This window comes from Alligator mississippiensis, chromosome 6 (genome assembly GCF_030867095.1).
Source record: "Alligator mississippiensis isolate rAllMis1 chromosome 6, rAllMis1, whole genome shotgun sequence".
Lineage (NCBI taxonomy): Eukaryota > Metazoa > Chordata > Crocodylia > Alligatoridae > Alligator > Alligator mississippiensis.
Genome location: NC_081829.1, coordinates 22,200,860 through 22,228,029, shown reverse-complemented (window position 1 = coordinate 22,228,029; position 27,170 = coordinate 22,200,860). Strand labels below are relative to the sequence as shown.

At 48.0% G+C, this 27,170-nt stretch overlaps 1 protein-coding gene across 2 annotated transcripts in view; it reads left to right on the top strand.

The window, feature by feature from the left end:
• The first annotated feature begins 230 nt into the window (after positions 1-230).
• TMEM273 (transmembrane protein 273) overlaps positions 231-27,170 on the top strand; it is a 52,256-nt gene continuing 25,316 nt past the window's right edge. For both annotated transcript variants that reach the window (XM_014605138.3, XM_014605133.3), the window contains exons 1-5: positions 231-316; positions 472-620; positions 1,677-1,775; positions 13,549-13,602; positions 17,511-17,621. In XM_014605138.3, the coding sequence (XP_014460624.1) occupies positions 1,721-1,775; positions 13,549-13,602; positions 17,511-17,621 (220 nt within the window). In that variant the 5' untranslated portion in view covers positions 231-316; positions 472-620; positions 1,677-1,720. The remainder of the gene's footprint in view (positions 317-471; positions 621-1,676; positions 1,776-13,548; positions 13,603-17,510; positions 17,622-27,170) is intronic.

Here is a 27,170-nt window from a genome sequence, read left to right as displayed (position 1 = left end):
GAGACAGTTGTCTTTCTACCCTGACCTACTTGTGTTTATCCTACACTTCTCCAAGTTATGAGATGGTCATGTGTCAAAATCCTTAATGAAGTCTAGATATACTATATCTACTACATTCCCTCTAGTCATCCAGCTCATTTGGTTGAAGAAAGATTTGTACCGTAAACTCTCTGGTAACCAGCACCTTACAAGCCGGCATGCTCTGTTAACCGGTTTGCGAGGGGAAATGAAACCGGAAGTACCCACTGTGGCACTTCCGGTTTCTCCGAGCCCCGACGGCCCGGTTTAAAGCAGCGTGCGCAGCTGAGCCGCCACGGTGCGTGGGCATAACAGGCTGCGCGGGACATGCCTCCTTGTCCTGTGGGGTGCGCAGGGCCCGCGATGCTGCGGAAGGGGCGGAGGGATGCCCCGGGCGCGGCTGGAGAAGCAGCACCTGGGGCGGTCAATTAACCGGCATATTTTGGTTTCCAGCATGTCCCGTCCCTGCCGGATGCCAGATAACAGAGCTTTTACTGTAGTTAGCAAGTGCATGCTGGCTGTTTGTGATCACAGCCTTTCCTCCTCCGAGGCTAGGGGCAGACGTTCAAAAGCCGGAACCTGAATTGATTCACCATTTGCAGGTTAGTCTATCTAGCCTGCCGAGGTAGAGCCAGTTTGTAACAGGACAGACGTTCTCTCTGCAGCGAGGCAATGCTGGCACATGCTGCAGTTGCTCAGTTCAGGCGCTGGGGGGCACTAGAGCCCGCCCTTGACTGCCTGGACCTGTGTTGGGGGAAGTAGCCAGTCTGGACTGAACTGGCAAGAGAGGGGTTTAATTCCCCCCTCCCTGTCCCACTGGCAGGGACCTGAGTTGGGGCTGCTGGACATCCCCCACCTCACTGCTGCAATAGTGGGACACCATGGCTCCTGAGGCAGAGGGGGGTTAGATCCCCTCTACCCCCACTGGCAGCCAAGCTTGCCTGCCATTGCCACTGCGCTCACTCCCTGCAGCCGAATAAGCCCCCTGCTGCCCCTTCTGCCAGAGGAAGGGGAAATAACCCTCATCCCTACCCCCCCCCCCCAAGGGGCCCTGTGCTGCCTTGGCGATGTGCCCACTGCACGTGCACAGATCTCCCTGAATACTATAAGATTTTTGGATCTCAATTCAAACAATTCCAGACTGTTTCAGAAACAGGTCTGATCCACTGAATCCACATCCCAAGTATTTCCAATACCTGGCTTGGGGTTTTATTGTGGTCACTTGGGACAGAATTCTGTTATCCTTTGTGAGCCAAAATAGCCATTCTCCAGCTGCCAAAGTGGCCTTTCTGGCACTCGGGGGTGGGTCTAGAGAGGGAGCAGTGGGATGGTCACCTTCCTTTTTGGATTGTAGTGATCCCTTTTGGGTCACAGGAGCAGCAGGGAGATCTGTCACTTTGCAGAAGATTTTTGGAAAGACCATTTCACTAGTGTTTACATATCTGCTGTTGCCTGAACACGCAAGACTTGTTTGGGTTGGGGCTGTTTACAATCCATCATTTCTGTGTAACTTGTTGAGTCACAGAGGTTACTGCTTTCTTGAACTTAATCCAAAAACGGAACTTGCATTTGCAAAAGCAGAAGAACTCAGGATGTGACTACCATTTCCTATTACAATCATTTAACCCAGCCTGGCTCTCATTTTTCTATGCTTAAAGGAAATCAGAAAGTTTGGGTGAAATTTCTGTCACCAAAACTCAAAATGGTCTCACTGACAAGCTGGATTCCTGTCTACATAACTATTCTTCTTCACTTACGTAAGTGACTAAGTGTGTTTCATTTCCTAGTAGTTAATTGGACTTTATATTTAAGATCAAGGGAGAAGCCATGCTGCTTATCTCTTGACTGTGCTAATGCTGTTTATTTCTCAGTCATGTTATGTGCATTTTGTGTTTTAAAGTTGATCTCTGTGCTAAATGGAGAAGGAATATTTATCTAGGGAGTACTGTTATTTTGCTGAGACTTCCACCTAGCAGTGCATAGCCTGAATACAGCACTGTACAGTTCTAAAGACACAGTTTAGTTACATGCATGCCTCTGCTAGTGAGGTAGCCGAGGGCTTCAGAGCATCCCCTATTTGGGATTTGGTTTACAGTGTAATTAAAAAGTAATAGCCCGTATAAATTCTTTTGAAACCTCTTTCTTCCCTCCCATGCATCTTGTGCAGAAGATTCAGGTGCACCCTCTGACCAACTCTAGGCAATGTATACTCATGTTTTCACTATGAGCATATGCCATCCAAGAATCTCAGAGGGCTTTAGGCATATTCACTCTCACAACACAATTGTTATTAGACGGTTCAGATTGATCCATCCTCACTTTACACAGGGAAAGTGAGGAGCGTTTTGTGTAGGTCTCAGAAGGACTGATTCAAACAAGATGCTGGAAGGGGCAAAGGAAAGTCTGCAGCTGATGAAATCACAAAACCAGTACAGCAATTGCCCTTGTTTCAACAGATGTTGGGGACTGAGGGAAGCATCCACTGTTGTAGAGGGCTGCATTCCTTGCAAGGTAACAAGCTTACACGTGCTTCCACTTGAATGGGGATATTTATAGCAAACCCAGTAGTCTTGTTGGTTCCTGAAATACTGTGAAAATAGGGAGACAAGGTTCTTCGGGTAAATGTGATACCACATTTTCTTAGACCACCTAAATAGTTGGAAAAATTGTTCTTTGCAAGCTTTCAGGTACAAACACCCTTCTTCAGGCAGGGGGAGAGTCTACAGTTGTAGTGTGCTCTCCTGGATAGGATAGAAGCCAGTATGCAGGAATGCAGGTCAGGCATTTGCATTTTCACTGACCTGCAGTCGTGCATACTGGCTTCTATCCTATCCAGGAGAGCACAATACAGCTGAGCCATGAGTTTTCAAAGACGATGGCCAATAGGTCTGCAATCACATCAGCCAACTCCCGCAGCACCCTCAGGTGCATCCCATCTGGCCCCATGAACTTGTACACATCCAGTTTTTCTAAGTTGTCCCTAACCTGTTCTTTCACCACTGAGGGCTGCTCATTTCCTCTCCAAACTGTGCTGCCCAGTGCAGTAGACTGGAACCTGCCCTTGCCTGTGAAGACTGAGGCAAAAAAAGGCATTATGCACTTCAACCTTTTCTGAATCCTCTGTCACAAGGTTGCCTCCCCCATTCAGTAAGGGACCCACATGTTCCCTGATTATCCTTTTAATGCCAGCATAATTTTAGAAACCCTTCTTGTTACCCTTCACATCCTTCCCTACCTGCAACTCCAACTGCACTTTGGCCTTCCTGACTTCACCCCTGCATGCCCGAGCAATACTCTTATATTCTTCACTAGTTATTTCTTTAAGTTTCCACTTCTTATAAGCTGCTTTTGTGATTTAGTTTACTGAAGAGTTCCCTGCTAAGCCAAGCTGGTTTTCTGCCATACTTGCTAGTTTTCCTGTACATCAGGATGGTTGGTTTCTGCACTTTCAGTAAGGCTTCCTTAAAGTACAGCCAGCTTTCCTGGACTCCTCTCCCCCTCACTCTGGCTTCCCAGGGGTCCTGCCCATGAGTTTCCCTGAGTGAGTCAGTCTGTTTTTCTGAAGTACAGGGTCCTTACTCTGCTGCTCTCTATCCTTCCTTTCCTTAGGGTCCTGAACTCAATGATTTCGTGGTCACTACTGCTTAAGCTGCCATCTACTACTACATTCCCCACCAACTCATCCCTGTTTGTGAGTGCCAGGTCAAGAAGAACATGGCACCTACTTGGCCACTCCAGCATTTGGACTAGGAAGTTGTCCCCAATACTCTCCCAAAACTTCCTAGATTGCCTGTGCACTGTTGTATTGCCCTCCCAGCAGATGTCAGGATGATTGAAGTCCCCCATGAGAACCAGGGCCTATGATGAGAAAACTTCTGCTAGCCATTTGAAGAAAGCCTCATCTATCACTTCCTCCTGGTCTGGTGGTTTATAGCAGATCCCCTCCACAACATCACCCTTGTTGTTCTCCCCTCTAACCTTAACCCAGAGACTCTCAACAGGCCTCTCTCTAGTTCCATACTAGAGCTCTGAGCAATCATATGGCTGTTTTACATAAAGTGCAACTCCTCCTCCTCTTCTTTCCTGCCTGTCCTTCCTGAACAGCTTGTACTCATGACAATGCTCCTGTCATACAAGCTATCCACCAAATCTCTGTTATTCCAATCGCATCATAATGCCATGACTGTGCAAGGACTTCCAGTTCTACCTGCTTGTTTCCCAGGCTCTGTGCATTTGTGTACAGGCACCCGAGGTAACTAGTTGATTGCCCTGATTTCTCAGGAAGTTTGATTGCTCCTCCCCTATTGTCCCCCCCCCCCCCCCCACTTGCTCTTCCTCCAGGTCTCCTGCTTCCCCACTTACCCCAGAGCTTTGGTCTCCATCCCCCAACAAACTTCATTTAGAGCCCTCCTCACTAGCTTAGCGAGCTTGTCTGAGAAGACGCTTTTACCTTTCTTCATCAGATGGATCCCATCTCTTTCTAGCAATCCTTCATCTTGGAACAACATCTCATGGTCAAAGAAGCCAAATCCCTGCTGGCAACACCACCTGCACAGCCAGGTTTTCTTCTGCAGGATGTACCTGCTCCTGCCCAGGCCCTTTCCCTTGACCAGAAGGATAGATGAGAATACAACCTGAGTCACAGACCCCCTCACCCTTGTACCCAGAGCCCTGTAATCACTTTTGATATGCTCAGGGTCTCCTGGCAGTATCATAGCATGGATAAGCAGCACAGGGTAGTAGTCAGAGGGCCAGATGAGCTTCAGTACTCCCTCCATGACATCTTGGATCCTGGCTCCGAGTAAGCAGCAGACCTCCTGAGACAACAGGTCAGGTCAGTAGATGAGTCTCCAACCACCACCACGAGTTGTTGCTTCTTGATCCTACTCACCTTGGTGACGCCAGGCCTGTCCTCCTCCACCAATGGAACATGCTCCTTCCTCTCTGCTGCTAGAACTGCATATCTGTTCTCCAGATGAACAACTGCAGGTGGAGGTGAAGATCTCTGCTTACAACTGGAAGTTGCAAGGCTTCAGCTTCCACCCTCTTGGGAATCCATGTCCTCTCTCTTCTTTAACGCTGCATCTGGCATTTTTCTCCACAGTCCCGGAGGTCTCCTCAAGCACTGAATCGATGAACGCCTCATGGCAGAGGACGCATCGGAGCTTTGCCACCTCCTCCTGTAGCTCTCTTGCCTGTTCCCTGAGAGACAAGAGAACTACAGGAGGAGGTGGCAAGGCTCCAAAGCATCCTCTGCCATGAGGCGTTCGTTAATTCAATGCTTGATAATTTGACACGGTTTATTTTTTCAGTTTTTCAAGACGGAGGTATGAGAAATAAACTACTGGTAGTTTCTCAAGGGCCAGTGCTGTACCTAGGGACCTACTTAAATCACAGTGAGACTAAGCAATTTTCATGGGTTGGTCATAGCATAAAGACCAAATTTTGTGGATATTTCCTGGATGTGTTCTGCCAGCCCCACCCTTTGGTGCTGATTGGTGGAGAAGCTGTGACATGGGAGAAGGGACGAGGGTGCACCTGCCATCTTGTCTACTGCCCTTCATCCCTTCCCACCACCTTGTGCCTCCCCACCACCTTGTGGCTTCCCCCCTCAGTGGGCTGTGAGGCTGGACCACAGCAGCAAGGACCACAGCATTTTAATTCTGTTGAGTTTCTGAAGTTGATTTTATGGACTATTCTGGATTTCATGGTTTCCACAAAATCCATGAAATTACAAATTGAGTAGACTTTTAGCTATTCACAGACTGCACCACACAGCCACTGAATTCCTCTGCATCTTGATATGCAGAATCAAGCTGTTTCTTACGGTAGCAGCTCAATATATGACGCACTTATCTATGATTCTGTTTTCTGTGTACTGCACTTTTATTTGTAAGTTCTAAACAGAGATTTGAATTAGGCTCAGTATAGAAATGGGGTTCAACCTTGAGACTGGATGTGAATTATGACTTCCCCTAAATTTGTTGGCATGTTTAATCCCTCGACTGACATGTTTATAAATGTTTTAATCTAGTTTGCATCTGTGACTTGCTAGAGAACAGATGAGTCATGCGTGATTTCTAATTTGGTCACCTTCATCCCATTCTTGTTTAACTTCAACCCACATGCACATGCACACAGACTCATAAGCAGTTGGTATTTAAACAGTATCTAATAACTGTTATTAAATCTTAATCAAATCCATATTGAAGACTATGAATTGAAAACATTGCCCCAGTTCCTATGGGGTTTCAGAGGTCTCCCTCCCTCTTTAAAAAGAAACTAATAATTAAATCTCAATATATTAAACCGACTTACATTAAATATTCCATGTAAAATATTATTTCTGCCATAAAACACATAATCTGTCACTGGTTTAATTCCATTAGAAAGCACACATTAAAGTCTATGTATTATGATGATTAGGATAATAAAAGTAATACAATATTACTTCTATTATATTTGAATTTAAAACATTCTTCATATGAGCAGAAAGAATAGTTAAGTGGGTGGGTGGAAAGAAAGCTTTTTATAATTTATAATGAAATGAAATTCACATGCAGAAGCAGGGAGATTTTGATTAGTTTTTAATCTGGCACCCAAACAGTTGAGCTTTCCACACCCCTCATGCAGTTTTAAACATCCTTTTTCATTTTCTCCTTTTTTACTCTGATGCTGCTAATTAGGGTTGTCCTTATAGCCTTCAGTGTACCAACCATCCATAATGTAAACCCTTCAGCTTGATCCCAGCAGCCAGACATTGGGAGCTCTGTTGCACTTCAGAGCATGAAGTTAAGCCTGCTTATAGCCAACACCACCCTGAAGTGCATCTGTTAACTCAGCCTGATGTTGGAAGTCACAAACACAGGAAATCAATTTATCAGCAAACCTTAGTTTCCTGTTCCTGACTTTCAGCCCTTCTGTACCTCATGTCTCATTTCTACTGCCAACAGTTATTGCTAAGTACAGAAGGGGTTCGCAGACTTATGTCCAGAAGGGCTCTGCTCAAGAAACAAGAACCATGATATGGACAGAAGCTGCGCAGGTTGCTTATAGACATGGAGGTGTAATTTACATGACTCAGACTAAATTAAGGTGACCTTGAAGCTAGGCCCCAAGTATTAGTGTAGACCAGGAGTAGGCAATGTTTTTTGGCTGGAGTGCCAAAAAACACCATAATGCCTACCTCGGAAGGTGCCAGAGTGCCAACATGGCAGAAAAACAAAATGAGGGCAAGGGGTATATGGCAGGATGTCCTGCTTGTGCCCCTTGCCCCCCACCCAAAGCCTCTGCCCCCCAGTGTGGGCTCTGTGGCTGCCAGCAGCTACCCCAGCTCTGGGTAGCTGCTGGAGCCTGGGCTGCTCTGAGCAGGGCTTGCAGCATCCCAGCTGCCTGCTGGGAGCAGCTACCCAGAGCCAGGGCAGCTGCAGCTGGGAGGCTCAAAACAGCTGCACCGGTGCGTGCACCTGCGCCACGGAGCAGATGGTGGGGGTGGGGCCTGAGGCAGTGCAGCCCCGGTCTCCCCTGCTTCCGGTACAGAGGTGATGAGCCCGGTGCAGGTGTTTGCACTCTGTGTGCTGCTTGCTGCAGCTGCCCAGAGGCCAGGCTGGCTACAAACAGCTACGCCAGGCTCATCACCTCTGTGCCAGGAGCAGGGGAGAGACCGGGGCTGCACTGCCTCAGGCCCCACCCCCACTACCTGCTCTGAGGCACGCCCGTATACACCGGTGTGGAGCTGGTGCCGAAGCCTGGTGCAGCTGTTTTGAGCCTCCTGGCTGCAGCCAGCCCCGGCTCTGGGTAGCTGCTGCCAGCCGGGAGCCTGGGATGCTCTCACCAGGCACCTGGGATGCTGCAAGCCCTGCTCAGAGCAGCCTGGGCTCCGTCACTCGCAGCAGCTACTCCGAGCTGGGGCTGGCCGTGGCGTGCCAAGGAAAATGGCCTCACATGCCACACTTGGCATGCGTGCCAGGAGTTGCCGACCCCTGGTGTAGACTCACCCAGTCCTTATCATGCTATTCTTGGTGTTTTTTCTTAAAGCTTGAGGCCTTGGAGTTATGTATCATAGTTTCATAGTAGCTAGGGTCAGGAGGGACCTGAACAGATCATCTAGCCTGACCACCTGCCACAGACAGGAATGAATACTGGGTTCACAAGACCCCAGACAGGTGATCATCCAACCTTCTCTTGAATTTGCCCAAGGTAGGGGCGAGGACCACTTCCCTGGGAAGTTGGTTCCAGATTTTGGTCACCCTAACTGTAAATATTGCCTTCTGATCTCTAACCTAAACCTATTCTCCATCAGCTTCTTACCATTATTCCTCGCCACCCCAGGTGGTGCTGAGGAGAAAAGGGCTCTACCTATTTGCTGTTGATCTCCCCTGATGAGCTTGTAGGAAGCCACCAGGTCCCCCCTCAGCCTCCTCTTGCTGAGGCTGAACAGGTTCAGGTCCCTCAGTCTCTCCTCATAGGGCCTGTCCTGCTGCCCTCTCACTAAGCTCTCCTCTGAACCCTCTCCAGGCTGGCCACATCCCTTTTGAAATGCGCGCCCAGTGCTGGACGCAGTACTCCAAATGCGGCCTGACCAAAATCGCATAGAGGGGGAGTCTCACCTCTCTGGACCGGCTTGAGATGCACCTTTGGATGCATGACAGGGTATGGCTGGCCTTGCTGGCTGCGGTCTGGCATTGGCGGCTCATGTTCATCTTGGAGTCAATAATGACTCCAAGATCCCGTTCCGCCTCTGTGCTTTCAAGAGGGGAACTCCCCAGCTTGTATGTATGCTGTGGATTCCTTCTCCCAAGGTGCAGCACCCTGCATTTGTCTATGCTGAACCCCATCCTATTCTCGTCTGCCCACTTTTGTAGTCTGTCTAAATCTAGTTGCAGCCTCTCTCTCCCTTCAAGTGCGTCCACCTCGCCCCACATCTTAGTGTCATCAGCAAACTTGGACAGCATGCTTTCCACCCCCTCGTCCAAGTCGTGGATGAAGATGTTAAACAGTGCGGGAATGAGGACCAAGCCCTGGGGTATCCCACTGCTCACATCTCGCCAGGTTGAGTACAACCTGTCCACCACTACTCTCTGGGTGTGCCCCATCAGCCAGTTTTTTACCCATCCAACTGTGTAGGCATCAATGCCACACTCGCTTAATTTATTGATGAGGATGGGGTGAGAGACAGTGTCAAAGGCCTTCTTAAAGTCTAGAAAGACTACGTCCATGGCAACACCATCATCCAAGGATTTAGTTACTTGGTCATAAAAGGCAATCAGGTTGGTCTGGCAGGACCTGCCTTTGATGAACTCATGCTGGTTGCCCCTGAGCATGATCTCCCCTGCAGGCCCCCCACAGATGTGTTCCTTGATGATTCTCTCCAAGATATTCCTGAGCACCGAGGTGAGGCTTACAGGTCTATAATTACTTCGGTCCTCTTTCCTCCCTTTCTTAAAAATGGGGACATTAGTTAGTTTCCAATCCCCTGGCACCTGGCCAGATGACCACAAATGCTCATACAGCCGGGCCAAGGGCTCCGTGATGACCCCTGCCAGCTCCCTCAACACCCTTGGGTGGAGGGCATCTGGACCTGCGGATTTAAAAATGTCTAGCCCTTCCAGAAGATCCCTAACTATATCTGCGCTGACTGAAGGCCTGACAGAGTTATCCCCAAGATTGTCCCTACCTCTGGCAGGAGGGATGTCCCGGTCCCTGTTCAAAAAAACAGAGGCAGAGAAACTGTTAAAAATATCAGCTTTCTTGTCTGGTGTAGCCACAAGATTACTATTTGCATCTTGCAGGGGGCCTACATTGCCTGGTGCCCTTGCTGAGCCATGGGGGTTTCTGAGCACTCTTACCCCCCTTACTTCTTTCTCTCTAGTAATGTGATTATTAGAGGAATATTATAATTTTTTTTAAGTAAGCTTGCAGACAAATTGGTGATAGAGAAAAGTTTGAAAATGTAAAACCTAACGAGTCAAAATCAAGCAGGCAAATAAAAAAGAAGCTAAAATCTATTTGTCTTACAGTCCTATGATTTTCAAACCAGTCTAAAGCTTTTTGAAGCCTGACTGAACACACAATATTTAAAGTGTTTGAGTAATGGTCAAGTAACAGAGGCCAGGAAGTAAAAGCTAGTGTCTTGCCAGTCATCCTGCATGTCAGATGTTTCTGATACGGTGCTGGAACTTTCAGAGTTCACACTGACTTTATCTGAAATGTAAGGTGCACAGCAGCTGTGAAAACTAGGCTCAAGCAAGACTTGCAATAATGAGGCCACTTCTGTAAAGTTTGGTCTTAACAAAATTCCTCTATGGTGCTAGAATGTACCTTCTACAAATATTCATGTGAAAAGTGTCACTCACATAAAAACAGCTGAAGAGGAACAAAACAAAATTCTGCAATGCCTGCTTTTTTTGAAGGCTCCATCTCCTGGCCTGGAGTAATGCGATGATGTGAAAAGTCAGCTTCAATTTAAAAACAAGTAGGTTCTTGAGTTTTTGCCTGTAAAGAAAAGAATGATAACCAGAAGACAAAAACAAGTAGTATTTTGTATAATCTCACAGTTTTTCAGCCAATTTGGTTTTTTTGAGCAGCCTGAACCACAAGTTTTGAATGTTCAACATGTATTTAATGCGGGGGTCGGCAAGCCCCGGCACGTGTGCTGAGCATGGCATGTGAGGCCATTTTGCTCCACACACCACGGCCAGCCCCAGCTCTAGGTAGCTGCTGCCAGCAACAGAGCCCGGGCTGCTCCCAGCAGGGCTTACAGCATCCCAGCTGCCTGCTGGGAGCAGCCTGGGCTCTCAGCTGGCAGCAGCTACCCAGAGCCAGGACCAGCTGCAGCTGGGAGGCTTCAAACAGCTGTGCCAGGCTCCAGCATCAGCTCCATACTGGTGCGAGCACCTGCGCATCGGAGCAGGGGGTGAGGGAGGGGCCTGAGGCAGTGCAGCCCCAGTCTCTCCCCCGCTTCTGGCACGGAGGTGATAGCAGGGCTCCAGAGCCTGGTGCAGCTGTTTGTAGCCAGCACGTGCTCTGGGCAGCTGCAGCAAGCAGCGGGCAGGCTGCAAACAGCTGTGCTGGGCTCCACAGCTCTGGCATCATCTCCATGCTGGCGGCAACTGCATGGCCACCTCAGGGTGGGCCCCACTGTTCACATGCCTGTCTGCCTGTATCACAGGGGCTCAGCATGGCGCACCTTCAGCTCCTGTACTTGCAGCAGAAAAGCCCCACACTGGACTCGGGAAAGCAGGGGGCAGGGCTCCCTCCACTCACGGGCTGAGTGTGGGGACCTGCGCAGCAGGGGCCAGGGGAGGCAGCAGGCTCCAGCATGGGGCTTCCCCTGTTGCTAGTGTGGGAGCTGCATGTGCACAGCATGGAGCCCTGATGATAGAAGCAGCCAGGCAGGCTGCGGTCCTCACCTCTCCCACCCCTCCCCCGCCTTGTGTGCAGCGCAGACTCCACACTCCACCAGGTGCCTGCGCCATGCATGAGCACCCTGACCACCCCATCTGCTGCTGCTGCTGCCAGGCAGTGAGTTCTGCACACCATGGCGGGGAGGGGGGGGGAGTGTGTGGTGGGTCCCTACACCCCCACACTCTCACACCTCACACACCCACACCCCGCCCACACAACCCCCATCAAGATGTATGTACACCTCAATATACCCTATGCCCCCCTACACATCCACACCTTCTCACCACCCCCCCCCACAAACCTGCCTCCACACACACTCATACCCCACCACACACACTCTCACCACCATACACACACACAATATAAAAGACTGACACTTTATTTTTGGGTTATTTTGCAATCCCTTCTATATATAGTACACAATCACAAGTCATGACAAATATCTTTTGTAATAAAATTAAAGTATATTACAATAGGTGTTTGACTTCTAGTGTATGATTTGGGTTTTTTCTGGTTCTAAGATGGCAGGTCCCCCCCCTCCCAAAAGGAGTATTTGGAGGGGGAGAAGGGCAACAAGGGGAGGGACTTCCAGTGGCAAAGGTCAGGGGTTAGGGGGCAGGACTTAGTCCCAATGTGGTGACCAGGGTGCAGAGCAACCATCAAGCAGCAGAGCTACCTATGCAGCCCCCAACAGCTTGCCAAAACTTGTTAAGAGGCCCTCCACCCAAAATAAGTGCACGTCCCTGGCTTAGATGCTTATCAACATACAGGTTTCCCTCAATTTATGCTGTACATGTGTTTCCAGAGAACGGCTCATAAATCAAATTCACATAAAGCAAACCCAGTTTCCAATGTAACAAATCAGGATAGGTTCCCATGACAGTAAGGGAGTGAGGCTGGGACTAGGTAAGGGACAGGGAGAGGGGTGCCATTCCTGGGGCTACACAAGGCAGCAAAGCAGAGGGAACAGAGTGGCACTCACCCCAGCCACAGTTGCAGTGGCCCCAGGAGTGGTTGGCACCAGCTGCCTGCAGCTGCTGGGCTGCATTGTGCTCTGCCTGTCCTCACTCACCTGTGCTGGGCTGTGCTGTGCCCTGGTGCAGGCAGCAGGTGTCGGCTGCTCCCAGGGCCACTGCACCTGGGGCTGGGGTGAGTGCTGTGCCCTGTGCTACCCGGGGCTCTGCTTGTTCACACTCACCCCAGCCTGTGCTGGAATGGCCCCCGGAGCAGCTGACACCAGCTGCCTGCACCATGGTATGGTGCAGCCTAGGAGCTGGGGTAAGCCCAGGTGCGGGGGGACAGGTGGAGCATGGTGCAGCCCACAGGCAGCTGGCACCGGCTGCTGCAGCCCGGGCTGGAGTGAGTGGGGCCACAGCCCTTTCCCCACTCCCCACAGACTTACCTGCTTTGGTGGGGGTGCGGGGCATCTGTGCTGATCTCATAAGAGTGAATTTGCATATAAACAACCCGCATAGATTGTGGGAAACCTGTATAACATGCACACATTTTTCGCAGGGACAGGACATGTGATCAGTTTCATGCTGGTGTAAATCTGTTGTTAACCATGATACTTTTACATCTGAAATTAGCCCAGACCTCAGTCTCTGTAGTTCTAAGCCATTTGTGCCTTAATTAGCAGGCTGAAAACACAGAAAAATGAGGCTAGATGCTAAATAACATATGCATGGGAGAAAGTGATTCCTTTCGGGAAGCATTTAAAACCAGTGCTCACTTTTGTATTAAAAGCCACCTCAGTCCCTGTTTGTCTCATTCATGCAGGTGCTACTGCTATGATTCTGATTGGAACTACTTCAAAAATATTCTCGATTTGCTTATTTCAGCTTACATTTTCAGTGATAAAACAAATTGAAAAAAAATGTTGGTTCATTCTAGGTTCTTCAGAATTCTCCCATTAAATAGCCTTCCAATAACACATCTGTTCTACAAAGGCCTAGATACATTTCTTAAATTTTATTGTCTGACAATTAATCACTAGTAATATCCTGGCATGATCCTCTTAGGATTTTCAATCAAGCATGATATTACCAGATACATATGGTCACTAGCTGAATACAGTACACATTGTTCTACATATTTTGATGTGCCCAATCTTTTCTGTTTCAGATATCTGGAAAGCAAGGGTTTATGCCTCTGGAACATCTGAAGAGGATGGAGTAGGTGAGTCTATTTTAAGATGTTACCTTCCCTACAGGAGCCGTAGGCTAAGACAGGGTGGGCAAAATATGGCCTGCGGGCCGGATCCAACCCACCAGGCAATTCCATCCAGTCTGCAGGTGGGTGCCCACTAATTAATCATATCCAGCTGAGCCTGTGGCTGCCCCTCCTGCAGTCACATGTGACCGAGCCTCACCCACTCCCACTGGGGCAATGTCCTGCGCTCCCACCCTCATGGACGGGAGAGCCACAACCACAACCCTGGCCCCAGCCAGCACGCAGGTTCCAGGCCGGGCTGCTGCTGCCACTGCTGCAGCCACCCAATGAACTGCTCAACTCCCCTGGCCTCCAGCGGCTCCTCCTCATGTCCCTGCTGCAGCACTCTGGGCAGCAGGTAGGGAAGCAGCAGTAGCTGGGGGAAAGTATAAGTTGGCCAGGAGCACAGAACCAAGAGCATGGGCCCTGTACCCAGCCGGGTGTGGGGAGAAGCAGAAAGCCTGGGTAGGCCCAGTTCCATTATACAGGGCTCCCTGTGGCTCACATACATCTCCTGGTACTCGCATGCCATAGTGGGGAGCCTAGCACAATGGAGCTGGCAGCCTTTCCCACTCCCTGTCACCATATGCAGCTCCTGGGACTCCACCAAAAGTGGCAAGGAGCCCCACACAATGGAGCCCAGCAGGCTCAGCCCCATTCCCTGCTTCTCAGTGGAGTCCTGGGAGATGCACCTGATGGCAGGAAGCAGAGTCAGGCTGCTGGCTCCATTGTGTGGGGCTCCCCCTGGCCCCACAGTGTGTAGCTTTGTCTAGGTCTTGTGAGCTGCACATCAGACATGGGGAGATCCATGTGCTGAAGCCAGGCCAGCCTGGCCCCACTCTCTGCCACCATGTGCAGCTTCCAGAACTGGCTGGAACTGTGTGCCACTGGGCAGCTCCGCCTGCATGGGCCATGAGCACTCCAAGGGCCTGCTACTGCCCCTGCCCTGGCAGCGTGGGCTGTGTGCCATGGAGGGCCATGTATGTGAGGGGGGGGCTCCACATGCACACCCCACCATACCCATTCCCCACACCCCCCACAACCTCACAGGCACCCCTCACAAACCCCACACACTCCCCCCACAAACCCCACACCCCATCACACATATCCCACCTCCTAACCACTTTACACAGTCCCCCACACACATTATACAAAAGTAAGACTTTATTTTGAGCTATTATGCAATCGCCTCTGTATACATTCCACATACTTATATAAATAAGGACAGTATATTTTTAAAAAATAATATTAAAATATATTATAGTACATGTTTGATTTTTAGTATGTGATTTGTTTTTTTTCTGGTTCCAAGATGGCAATTCCACCCTCCCGCCCCAAGGGAAGGGACTTCCGGTGGCAAATGTCAGGGGTTAGGAACAAGACTTCCAGTCCCAAGAAGATGGCCAGGGTGCGGGCACCTGTCAAAGGGCAGGGCTACCCTTACAGCCCTTGATAGCTCATCAAAACTAATTAAGCAGCCCTCAAGCCAAGATAATTGTCTACCCTGGGGCTAAGAGAACATGGCAACAAAAGCAAACACATGCTAAGGATATTAGATCTTGTTATTTTATATAGATCTTTTTATTAATGGGAATACAAAATGGAGCTCCAAAATTATGATGTTGATTATGATTATAATTATTATTATCATAATATAATGATCATCTGCTTATTCTGTGTTTGTATGGTGTCTATTATAATGAAGCACCAGTCTGTGACTGCTGCCTCCAGGCATACCTGTAATAAAATTAGAAACATTAAAAGGCATATTGGAGCCCCAAAGACCATGAAAGTGTGCACCGTGTAGTATTAAAGTTTGATGTGAAACCATGATGTGACTGTGATGATGCAGAAGAGTAATACACCTGATAATACATACCTAAGGGTGTTTATATACATTCTCTGGGGAGCGGGGAGGGAGTACTTTAATTAGAGTGGCTCCAGGAGCCACTTTAATTATAGCGCTTGGAGCGTGACGTGTATCAGCATCCTCGCATTGAAAAATGGCAAGTAAGGCACTTTAAGTAAAACTCCTCAAACAAGCTTTAGTTAAAGCACACCCGCTGCCATTTTTCAGTGCAGGGATTCTGATACACATGACACTGGAGTACGCTGGAGCATAATTACCGGGCTCCAGCAGACTCGATTAATCAAGTCTGCTCCAACGTGCTGTAATTACAGCACGTTGGAGCAGCCTCCCTGCATGTGTATAATCACCCTAAAATGCTGCTATTTCCCTTCTACAAAGATTTACTATTAGAGTCTTCCAGTGAGAACTTCTGGTACCACCACTTCCTAACTTTATTAAACCAGGTACTAGAATCTTAGAAAGTAATGCTATAATCAAAATTAAAATGTTACTGCCAATATATACCATATTTACCCAAATACAAAAAAAATGAGGTTTTTTTTCTCCCATTCAACCAGGAGAAAAAACCCTTTATATTGGATGCAAGGATGAGCCTTGGGCATGCAGCTGCTGCAGCTAGGGGAGCTAGAGCCAAAGCTGGAGCCACAGCCACCAGCTACTGTGGATCAGAGACACTGTGGCTGGTGTGGCTGAGGTAGTGCAGGGGAGACTGTGTAATGGGAGGATGAAAATGGAGGAGTACAAGGGAGACCATACAGTGCGGGAGGCATTAGGGAGACGATGCAGTGGCAGGGGAGCTGCTGGGGCTCTGGATCCAGCTCTGGCTCCAACCTTGTCCCAGCGCAAGAGCTGCAGCCAGGTCCGGCGCTGCCACTGCTGCTGCCATTGCCACTGGTACTTAGCCAGGCCAAGGCCAGAGTCACCGTGTGCTCTGTGCCCATGGCCAGAGCTAGAGCCGGAGCCAGGGTCAGAACCATTGCCCACAGTAAGCAGGGGTAGGGGGAACAGGCAATAGGAGTAAGTGGTAGCGGGCAGGACAGACAGTGAGGGGAGTGGGGCAGGTGAGGGGCGGTGAGGGGTGTTTGGCAAGAGGGGCATTGTGGAAGTAAGTGGCTGGGTGGGAAAAGTGGGGGGGGGGGGGGGGGAGGGGTCAAGGCATCTCTTTCCCTGTCACAGTGGCCGGAGGGAAGAATTTAAATAATGATCTATGTATAGGAAATAATTATTGGAAGGTTGTCTTAAATTTGAAGTCATCATGGTACGTAAGGAAACTGTACCTAGTGCAGCTGTAGCCTGCCCTTTTAAATGTTATTTATATTACAGTAGCACCTAGAAGCCTCAGACAAAGTTGGTGCCCTCCTTGTGCTGTATGCTGTCAAAATTACCTGGCAGAATCTTAAAAAACAGGGTTGGTAGATACCCCAAAGAGGACAGCTGGTGCAAGCCCCCCTCTACAGCATCCCATGTAAATGTTGTTTTCTACCCTGCGCTTACACTAACAACAAATAGCCCTGCCCAAAAGAGCTCTCACTCTAAATAGACAACACCTCAGAGGAATATTCACATAACCAATATCACACAGCAGGTCCTAGCAGAAACAGAAAGAGACCACATGTCACATGCAAACCAGCTGCCTATTCTCCAGCCCACACTGGTTCTCCTAATGTCCCCCCTTTTACTGGAAGTTGTTCATTCACTAATTTACAAATGATAGAAACCTACAGTGGGTTCCCTCATAAGGGATTTTGGTTAGCTCAGTTCTACTGTGTGTATGGATGGTGTAAATTTGTATTGTACATGTGGTTAAGGAAGCTCATAATCTAGCCCTTCATATTCAGCTTTTTCTTGTGTGAGAGAATTCATGTGGTCATCTTTCAACAACAATATTCATTCTGATTCTGCATCCTTCTCTTATGCCATTAACATACCAACATTAAAATGCCAAACTATTTTCTTTATTATTTTACAACATATAGTCTATCATTTATTTTCATTTATTTTGCAGATGTCACATATGTTATCATAGGAGTTACTCTTGGAGCCATTTTAGCTATTGGTTTTATAGCATTAAAGATCTGCATGATCAAAAGACAATTGATTGACAATATCCTTGGAGGTAAGAGAAACATACTTTTGTTTTTTGACCCACAGGGAAATTCTTCTGACATTTCAACATGGCAGACCTGAGTAACATTTATGTATAGGAAGAGCTGAATTAAAGCTTAGATCTCCAAGAAAAAACAGTGAATTTTGCCCTGAAAACAATATGAATATGGGTCTGAATTTCAATTCCTTGAGGCCACTTATAAATTCTACTATGATCAACTCAGTTCTCTAGGCTTACAAGGGAGATAAATTCAATTCCATGCAGTTTTGTCTTTGGAATTATTAATTTTTTAAGAAAAAATACAATAGGACTTTAGCTATAAATAAGGAGGACTTTGTTATAATTTCGATCCTAGCATCCTAGTCACAATTTCCATTTTTCACACTGTTCTGATTCTGGCCTTCCCACTCAGATATGCTTGTCTGACTTCTGTATACAGAGCTTGATAGAACATCCATTCAGGTATATGGACAAATTCCCATTGACTTCCAATGGTAGCTGGAAGAAGCAGATGGCTTGTAAGGTGCTGTTGGGTTCTCTAGAATGGTATTTGCTACGGGAATGTGTTCTTTTGTTAGACAGACAAGGTTCCTTGGGTGAATCTGATATCTTTTATTAGACCAACCCAAATAGTTGGAAAATAATTATTAAGCAAGCTTTTGTGTTCAAAAACCCTTCGTCAGGCTAAGGAAGTTTCAGCAGTTGGTGTGTGCTCTTCCTGGATGGAATGAAAAGTAAAGAAGCCAGCGGCTGGGCTGGTATGCATACAAGACAGGTAGTCAGTGAAAATGTAGATTGAGGAGTCAATGGGTGAGAGACAGGATGGGGGGGGGTGGGAGGGGGAAGAGAGAGAAGTGGGATGCAAGTGGTGAGATACCCGGGGAGTCAGATGTCAGGCAGGTTATAATGTGTCATAAATCCAATGTCTATATTTAGTCCATGATTTTTAGTATCCAGGAGGTTGACGAAGTGGAGTTCCTAGGCTTGTCTCTGGGAAGTGTTTTGTAAGTTTTCCTTCTTTTGTTAGAAGTATTATTTTAGTCTGGGGACCTCTGTAATCTAACTTCACAGTTGCTTATTGTAACACTTCCTTTTGCTTTGACATGGATTCACAGCCCAGGGTTTTGGATTTAAATTCAAAATCTTAAATTAAAACTTAGTTGAAAATGCTGGGTTTTTTTTAATCCAAATGTACATCAGTGTAATGAAGAACAGAATTTTGCTTCTTCACTACACTAGGGGCAGATTGTAACTCAGTGGATGCATCTACACATTCATTAATGTGCAGTAGCTACTGCATATTTTAGTTTAATACTTTCTTAATGAAGTACTAATTAAATGCGCAGTAACTACAGTTACTGCGCAGTAGCTCTGGTGCATGGTTTTTTTAGTGATGCTTACTGTGCAGTAGCCTAATACTACTGCACAGTAGCTTATTAGCACAGTTTTGCCCAGCACACTACTGTGCAGTGTTATAGGCTACTGCGCATTAAACATCTCGTGTAGATGTGCTCATTGATTTCATTTGGCTCTGAATGTGGCCCACAGCTCCTCTTACTCAGAAAAATTCTAAAACACTAACAAATTAAGAGGCAGAATCAATACTGGGATAATTTCTCCCAACTGAAATGCAGTTGAAGTTGCCTTCAATATGGTTGAACATGGTAAGAGTGCCTAGCAATACTTCACAGTAATTCAGGACAAAAAATAAAGCAGCATACTAAATGCAAACAAAAAAACCAGGCAAATGTGAGGAAGCAAGAAATACCCAGATTGAAGAGTAGTTCAGCTTTCATAGAATCATAGAAGTAGGGTCGGAAGGGACCTTGTAGATCTTCAGGTCTGACCCCCTGCCTGGGCAGGAAGAAAACTGGGCTCAAATGACCCCAGCCAGGTAGGCATCAAGCCGCTTCTTAAAGACCCCCAGGGTAGGAGCCAGCACCACTTCCCTTGGAAGTTGGTTCCAGATCCTAGCCGCCCTAACTGTGAAGTAGTTCTTACGGATGTCTAATCTAAACCTACTCTCCAACAACTTGTGGCCGTTATTCCTTGTTATCCCGGGGGGCGCTAGGGGAAACAGGGTCTCCCCCAACCCCTTCTGGTCTCCCCTAGTGAGTTTATAGATGGTCACCAGGTCCCCCCTCAGCCTTCTCTTGTGAAGGCTGAACAGGTTCAGGTCCTGTAACCTCTCGTTGTAGCGTCTGCCCTGCAGTTCCCAGATTGTGCGGGTGGCCCTCCTCTGGACCCTCTCAATGTTGTCCACATCCCTCTTGAAGTGGGGTGCCCAGAACTGGACACAGTACTCCAGCTGTGGCCTGACCAGTGTCGCGTAGAGGGGGAGGATCACCTCCTTGGACCTACTTGAGATGCATCTGTGGATGCACGATAAAGTCCGGTTAGCCCTGCCGACCGTGACCTCGCATTGTTGGCCCATGTTCATCTTGGAGTTAGTAATGACTCCAAGATCCCTTTCTGCCTCCATGCTCTCAAGAAGGGAGTTTCCCATCTTATAAGTGTGCTGCTGGTTACTACTGCCCAAGTGCAGCACCCTGCACTTGTCAGTATTGAAACGCATCCTATTTTTGTTAGCCCACCCCTGCAACTTATCCAGGTCTTTCTGCAGTCTCTCCCTCCCTGCTAATGTGCCCACCTCTCCCCATATTTTGGTATCATCAGCAAATTTGAACAGGTTGCTTTTCACTCCGTTGTCCAAATCGCTGATAAAGAAATTGAACAGCGTGGGCCCAAGGACCGAGCCCTGGGGGACTCTGCTGCCCACTTCCCCCCAGGTGGAATATGACCCATCCACCACCACCTTCTGAGTACGACCCTTCAGCCAATTTGCAATCCATCTGACTGTGTAGGCATCGAGGCCACAGTCACCTAGTTTTTTAATGAGGATGGGGTGGGAGACAGTGTCAAAGGCCTTGCTGAAGTCCAGAAAGACTACATCCACGGCGACCCCTGCATCCAATGCTTTTGTGACCTGATCGTAAAAGGCGATCAGGTTGGTCTGACATGACCTGCCCCTAATGAAACCGTGCTGGTTGCCCTTGAGCATCATCCCCAATGCTGGCACATCACAGATGTGCTCCTTGATGATCTTCTCAAAGAGTTTCCCCAGGATTGAGGTAAGACTGACATGCCTATAGTTACCCGGGTCCTCCCTCCTCCCCTTTTTAAAGATGGGGACCACATTGGCTATCTTCCAATCATCTGGCACCTGGCCCGAGCACCATGAGCGCTCGTAAAGCCGTGCCAAGGGCCCTGCAGTAACCCCTGCTAGCTTCCTCAACACCCTGGGGTGGAGAGCATCTGGACCTGCTGACTTGAACACATCCAGCCCCTCCAGAAGCACTCTGACCTGGTTCTCCTCAACCTTAGGTCTTGAGGCATTCCCCTTGAGTCCATCTTGAATCATGGTGGGGGAGTCCCGGTCCCTGCACAAGAAAACGGAGGTGAAGAATTTGTTAAAGAGGTCTGCCTTCTCCTCTGGTGCGACCACCAGATTGCCCAGCGTATCTTGCAGGGGCCCCACATTTCCCAGCGCCTTTTTCATCCTCCCTATATATTTGAAAAAGGACTTTTCATTATGTTTGATCTTAGAGCTAGGGCTAGCTCTATGTCCGCCTTAGCTTTCCTAACAGCCCCCCTGCAGGCCCGTGCAGTGGAGGTATACTCCTCTTTGGAGATCTCCCCCCTTTCCACCAGGTGTATGCTGCCTTTTTGGCAACCAAGCATTCCCAGACGTCCTTGGTGAACCAGGGAGGCTTTTGGGCACTCTTGCCCCCCTTGCTTCTAGTTGGGATCGTCACCTCTTGGGCCCTGAGTATCTTCTCCTTAAGGAACGACCACTCATCTTGGGCACTGAGTTCCCCTGCCCTCGAGAACCCCAGCACCTCTCCCACCAATCTCCTCAACTCCTTGAAGTTGGCCCTCTTGAAGTCTAGGGCTACCGCCTTACTGCAGGCCCTTGTCACCCTGCACTGGATGATGAATTCCAGCAAGTGATGATCACTATCACCCAGATGGTCAAGGACCTGGAGCCCCCCTTACCAGATCATCACCTCTGGCTAGGACCAGGTCCAACAGGACATTTCCTCTGGTGGGACTGTGCACCTCCTGAGTTAAGTGGAGGTCCTGTATCTCGGCCGGGAACCTCCTGAACTGGTCCAACCTAGCTGACTGCTCCTCCCAGCAGATGTTGGGGTAATTTAGATCACCCATGACAACTACATCCCTTGCCTTAAGTGCCTCTGCAAGCTGGCCCAAAAATTCCCGGTCCAGCTCCTCCCCTTGGTTGGGGGGTCTGTAGTAGACCCCCACCATTACATCCCTCTCCCCACGACCCCCTTGTATCTTGACCCAAAGCACTTCCTCTGACCCCATTTTGCTAGCAGAGAATGTGAATTGCTCTTTGACATAGAGCGCCACACTCCCTCCCTTCCTTCCTTTTCTATCCCGCCTGTAGCCCCTAATGCTAACTGCCCAGTCGTGGGATGAATCCCACTACATTTCTGTGATCCCTACTATGTCTGAGTTTGAACTGGCTATTCTGAGGGCGAGTTCCTCCTGTTTATTCCCCATTCTCCGAGCATTAGTGTAGAGGCACCTGAGGCCTCCTGAGGGTGCTTGTGCCCTCCTCCCACTCCCAGGACAGTTGTGGCCGCCTGCTCCTCAGACGTTTATACTTACCTGTGCTTCCCTTCCTCTTGTCACCCTGCGTGCTGGTGAAGCATCCTCTCCAGTCGAAGCGGCCCCTTCCCCCGGTGAAGCTAGTTTAAAGCCTGCCGTATGAGATTAGCTAACCTAGAGGAAAAGATACGTCTGCCGTTAGGGGAGAGGTGAAGCCCATCCCGCCCCAACATGCCCTCCTTACAAAAACCTGGGTCGTTGGTTTGTTTCACTTACCACTGGGTAAGATTAGACACACAGACAATTATGGAACAGCTGAAGTGCATTAAATTGTTTTCCTCTGTTAAATCACTAATCTGTGCATTCATCCATGTTCTTATAGGAAAACCATATAACCTACTGAATCACTAGAACCCCACCACCCTGGGTGCCTATAGATGTGTAGCAAGGCTGCTCCAACACTGTAATTACAGTGCATTGGAACAGACTCAATTCATTGAGTCTGCTGGAACATGGTAATCAATTAATTGAGTCTACTTAAGCATGGTAATTGCTGCACTCCAGCCAACTGCAGTGTCATGTGTATCAGTGGTCCCATGCTTCCCCACCCCCATTTTTCAGCATGGGGATGCTCATACATGTGATGCTCTGGGTACTTTAGCTAGAGCAACTCGCAGAGCTGCTTTAGTTAAAGCACCGCCCCACCCCCCAATGCCCAGAACATGTGTATAAATGCCCCCAGTGTCCTGGGTTTTTCTTGGATGCCTCTTGTTGAAGCAATATTGAGCTGGGCCCATACTAACAGCCCAGACTGGTACTCCTCACAATTTAGGGAATTCTTCTTGGAAAGCCCCCTCTCAATCTGGTAGTCTGAATTCTTTGTTACCATAAATTACAGAATGTTGAGTTTTAATATCTGTCCCAAGTCACTCACCCCAAAAAGAGTCATCTTGAATTGCATGATAGTACAAAATGGAGCCATGACAGAATTCCATATAATATGATGATGGAAAAAAACAAATTAAAGGAAAGCATTCCCACTGAGGAAAATGGGATTACTGTAAATGAGAGAGGATTTGTTACCTAAGCAGTTACTCTCTGTAATGATATTTCTGTGATGAATTTCTCATGGAGATATGCATGACCAATTACATGTAAAGGGCCATTTTTCAATCATGAAAGAAATGGTATGGATCTAATGGTGGTCTGGTCAGCCTGTGACACGCATGCCACAACTGTTATGAGCAGCTTGTGTGTGTAGCATGCATCAGATCAGGAAGGGGGCAGACAGCGCAACAGATAGGGCAGGCAGCAGAAAGCACAACAGCAGTTCAGGCATGGGGCACAGAACAAGGAGCAGAATCAGGCAGGAGAGGTGGATTGAAGTGGTACTCAGGAGGGGTTCAGGGCTTAATTTGTAGCATGTCTGACAAAAAGTTTAGGCTAGATCAGTGAGACCCATCTCTTAAGTGGAAAGAAATTTTATAAGATAGCTAGTTGTGCCTTTATGGCATCCATTCATCAGCAAATGATGGTGGATATTGCAGCTATTCTACTGACTGGTGGTACATTTTCTCTTGTGGCTGTAAAGATTGATGTTAGACTTGCAGGTCTTGCTACAGTGGTTACAGGTGTACATAATGTTGGGGCTACTGTACTTACAGGCTGTTTCCTTTGGTCATGTTTCTGTTGTAGTTTGAGTGACCATTTCTTATCGTGATGTTAGACTCCATGATTGAGAAGAGAGTGCAACTTTGTCCTGTCTCCTGCTAAGGCCTTCCAAAGGTTTGGGTTGATTCCAAAAGCCTTCATATCCTGCTTGCAGAAATCTTTGAAGTGCGACTTTGGGCACCCTAGTCTTCTCTCCCTGCCTGCAATTTTTCCATAGAGGATGTACTTTGGGATATGCCAATCTTCCATCCTGCAAATATGGCCAAGCCAGCATAAGTGCCGCTGTTTGAGTAGTGCAGTGATGGTTGGCAGGTTGGCTTTGGCGATGACCTCTGTGTTGGTGATTCTGTCTTGCCACTTGATGTCAAGGATGCACTGTATAAACAGCATAGGTGGAAGCTGATCAGCTTCTTTTCATGATATGCATATGTTGACCATGTCTTATTACTACTATACATAAGGACATTGAGGACACAGGCTTTGTACACAAGCAGCTTAGTTTTGATTGTGAGTTTAGTGTTGTTCCAGACTTATTTGTAGAGTGTACTGAAAGTGGTAGCTGCCTTTTCAATGTGTACATTTAGCTCTTCATCCAGTGATAGGTTGTCACTCTCTGTGGATCCAAGGTAGTAGAACTTGTTCACTGCCTTGAGAAGTATGTTGTCAAAGCTGATAGATGGTGACCAGTGAACATCCTGTCCTAGGACCACAATCTCCTTGATGCTGATGGTCAGGGCAAGCATCCTACAAGCATGGGAGAGGTGATTCATGAGTATTTGTAGTTGGCCTTCTTCATGGGTGGTGAATCCAGTATCATCAGCAAAAAAGTGCTACAAATCCAGATATTATACAAGGAAAATATTGTGAAAGAGCTCTGAACAAAATGAATGTTTAAGTCATGAGGGCAAGGTGAGAGTCATCCTAGAATACTCAATGAAATAACTGACATAATTTCAGAGCCATTGGCTGTTATTTTTGAGAACTTAGGAAAGTCCAGTGAAGTCCCAGAAAACTGGCAAATGGCAAATATAGTGCTGTATTTAAAAGAGAACAAAGAAGACCCAAGATTAGTCATTCTAACTTTGATATCTGGAAAGATACTAGACCACAGGGTTGCCAATCCAAGACTTTGTTACTGACCATCTGCATATTTTTTACGGACAACACCACTTTTTTACTGACATATGTTTTACATAATGTAAATATAGCCCTTTTGCTAGGTCCTGGATAGCAATACCATGGGCACAGTTCAAATTTAGGAATTTAAAACAGTCTTTCTAAATTTGGCGTGCGCCCTAACCCAGAAACCTGGTAAAATAAATTTTAATTTTCCACACCTCTTTGTCCTGCCTGGTGCCTCATATTGCCCAGATGCCATGTGGTCCTGCTACCTTAAAGGTGAGAAGCCATTTGTTATAGGAAGGCAATAGGTAATGGAATGCAAATGGCTGGGGAGGGGAGGAGGATACAGAGCCTGCTATGGGCTATATAACCCTGAACCCTGCAGGGTGCCATGCTGCACTCCTGCTCAAACACAAGCGCTCTTCTGCTCTGTCTGTCCATCAACACCTGCATCTGGCTTCATTCTAATGATGAGTCTTCACTCAAACTCATGGTTTCTTAGTAGTATACAAACAGGTCAATTTTTTTTATGGACTTTAGGGATAAGCTTTTTTAGCCTTTTTTTTTTTTTTCCTCAGGCTGTAAACTTACAGACAGTTTGCAACCCTGCTAGAGCATGTAATTACAGAATCTATTTCTAAGCACCTTGAGGATAGCAATATGGACTTGCCAAGATCTCTTGAGTGTATTTTTACAACCCCTGCAGCAGCAGGATACTGACCACCCTTGTCCCTTTGCTTTACCTGTGGTAGGTTAGAGTGCAGTGCCTTGTAGTTGCATGAAATTCAGTCCAGGAGGACTGTAATGATGTGAAATTCAATAATAACAAGTACAAAGTGACTGCACTTAGGAGAGAACAACCAAATGCACAGATACAAACTGGGGAATTACTGGCTGGGATCCAGTACTGCAAACAAGGACTAAGGCCTTATAGCAAACAGCAAGTTGAATATGAATCAACTCTAGATGTAAAAAATTCATTTAACAGGAGTGACAAGTCTAGGGAAATGATTCTTCCTCTCTATCCATGTTTCAAGAAAGATTTTATGATTGTAACTCAGAGAGAGCATATGGATAGTATATGCTTGGCCCTCCATTGTTGGTGTCTGACAACATTTGCTTCTGTTGTTGGAATGCTGATAATCACATTCAGTAAAGAAGCAATATTTTACCATTGTGGTAGTCATCTAACCCTGTAAGGGCAAAGTGCCAGAACACAAGCAGCTTCAGCACCAGACCCACTTTTGGCTCAGCAGCTTCCCCTTCAGCATGACAATCTGAAACCACAGGGTCAAGTCGTATGGGAGTTCTCTCAGCCCTTCCTGCTAAGGAAGAGAACTTGATTCTATGGTAATTATCATCAGTGGGCATGTCCAGACCAAGCACGTGTGTGCCTCTTGCCCTGTCTCAAACCCCTTTGAGGCAGGGTAAGAGGCACGTGCGGGAATGAAAAAATGTTCTCCGCGCTGCAAGTTTGCAGCGCGGGGAGAAAATTAGACACCTGGATATCCAGGGATCAAATAAAAACTGTTCCTCAGAACAGCGGAGCAAGGCATGGTCCATGACCATGCCTGGAGCAAGCAGGGAGTCAGTCCTCCAAAAGAGACGCTCTGGTTTTGGCCAGAGCAACCCTTTAGTGCTCCTGCTGTCCCGGTCCCCAGCGCTGTCCAAGGTAAGTGGGGGGGGTTCATGGGTGAGGGGTGGCAGGGGGATGGGGGGGGTTTGGGGAGTGGCAGGGGGGATATCCCCAGGACTGCGGGGGGTGAGGACCTGGCCCAGATCAGTGCAGCTTGTTTGTCTGGCTTTGTACCGGAGTGGGTTGCACAGCTCCAGGAGGTGTGTGCAGGAGCCACGCCTCCCAGAGCCCTATGACCTGCTCTGGTGCAAAGCCAAACTAGAGAGCCACATGGGATTGGGCCAGGTCCCACCATGCACCACCTCTCCGCAGGGACAGCAGGACAGAGGTGGGACCCAGTGCGGCGTGCAGGGACCACGTGCCGGGTCCTGCCGGCCCTGGGGCCTCTCTGCCACCTGCTCAGGCCGGTCCCCCAGCAGCAGGACCCAGCGCAGCTGGACCCATCCAGGTCCTGGCCCAGCCATGTGCCAGGCCCAGCCAGGACCTGCCAGCCC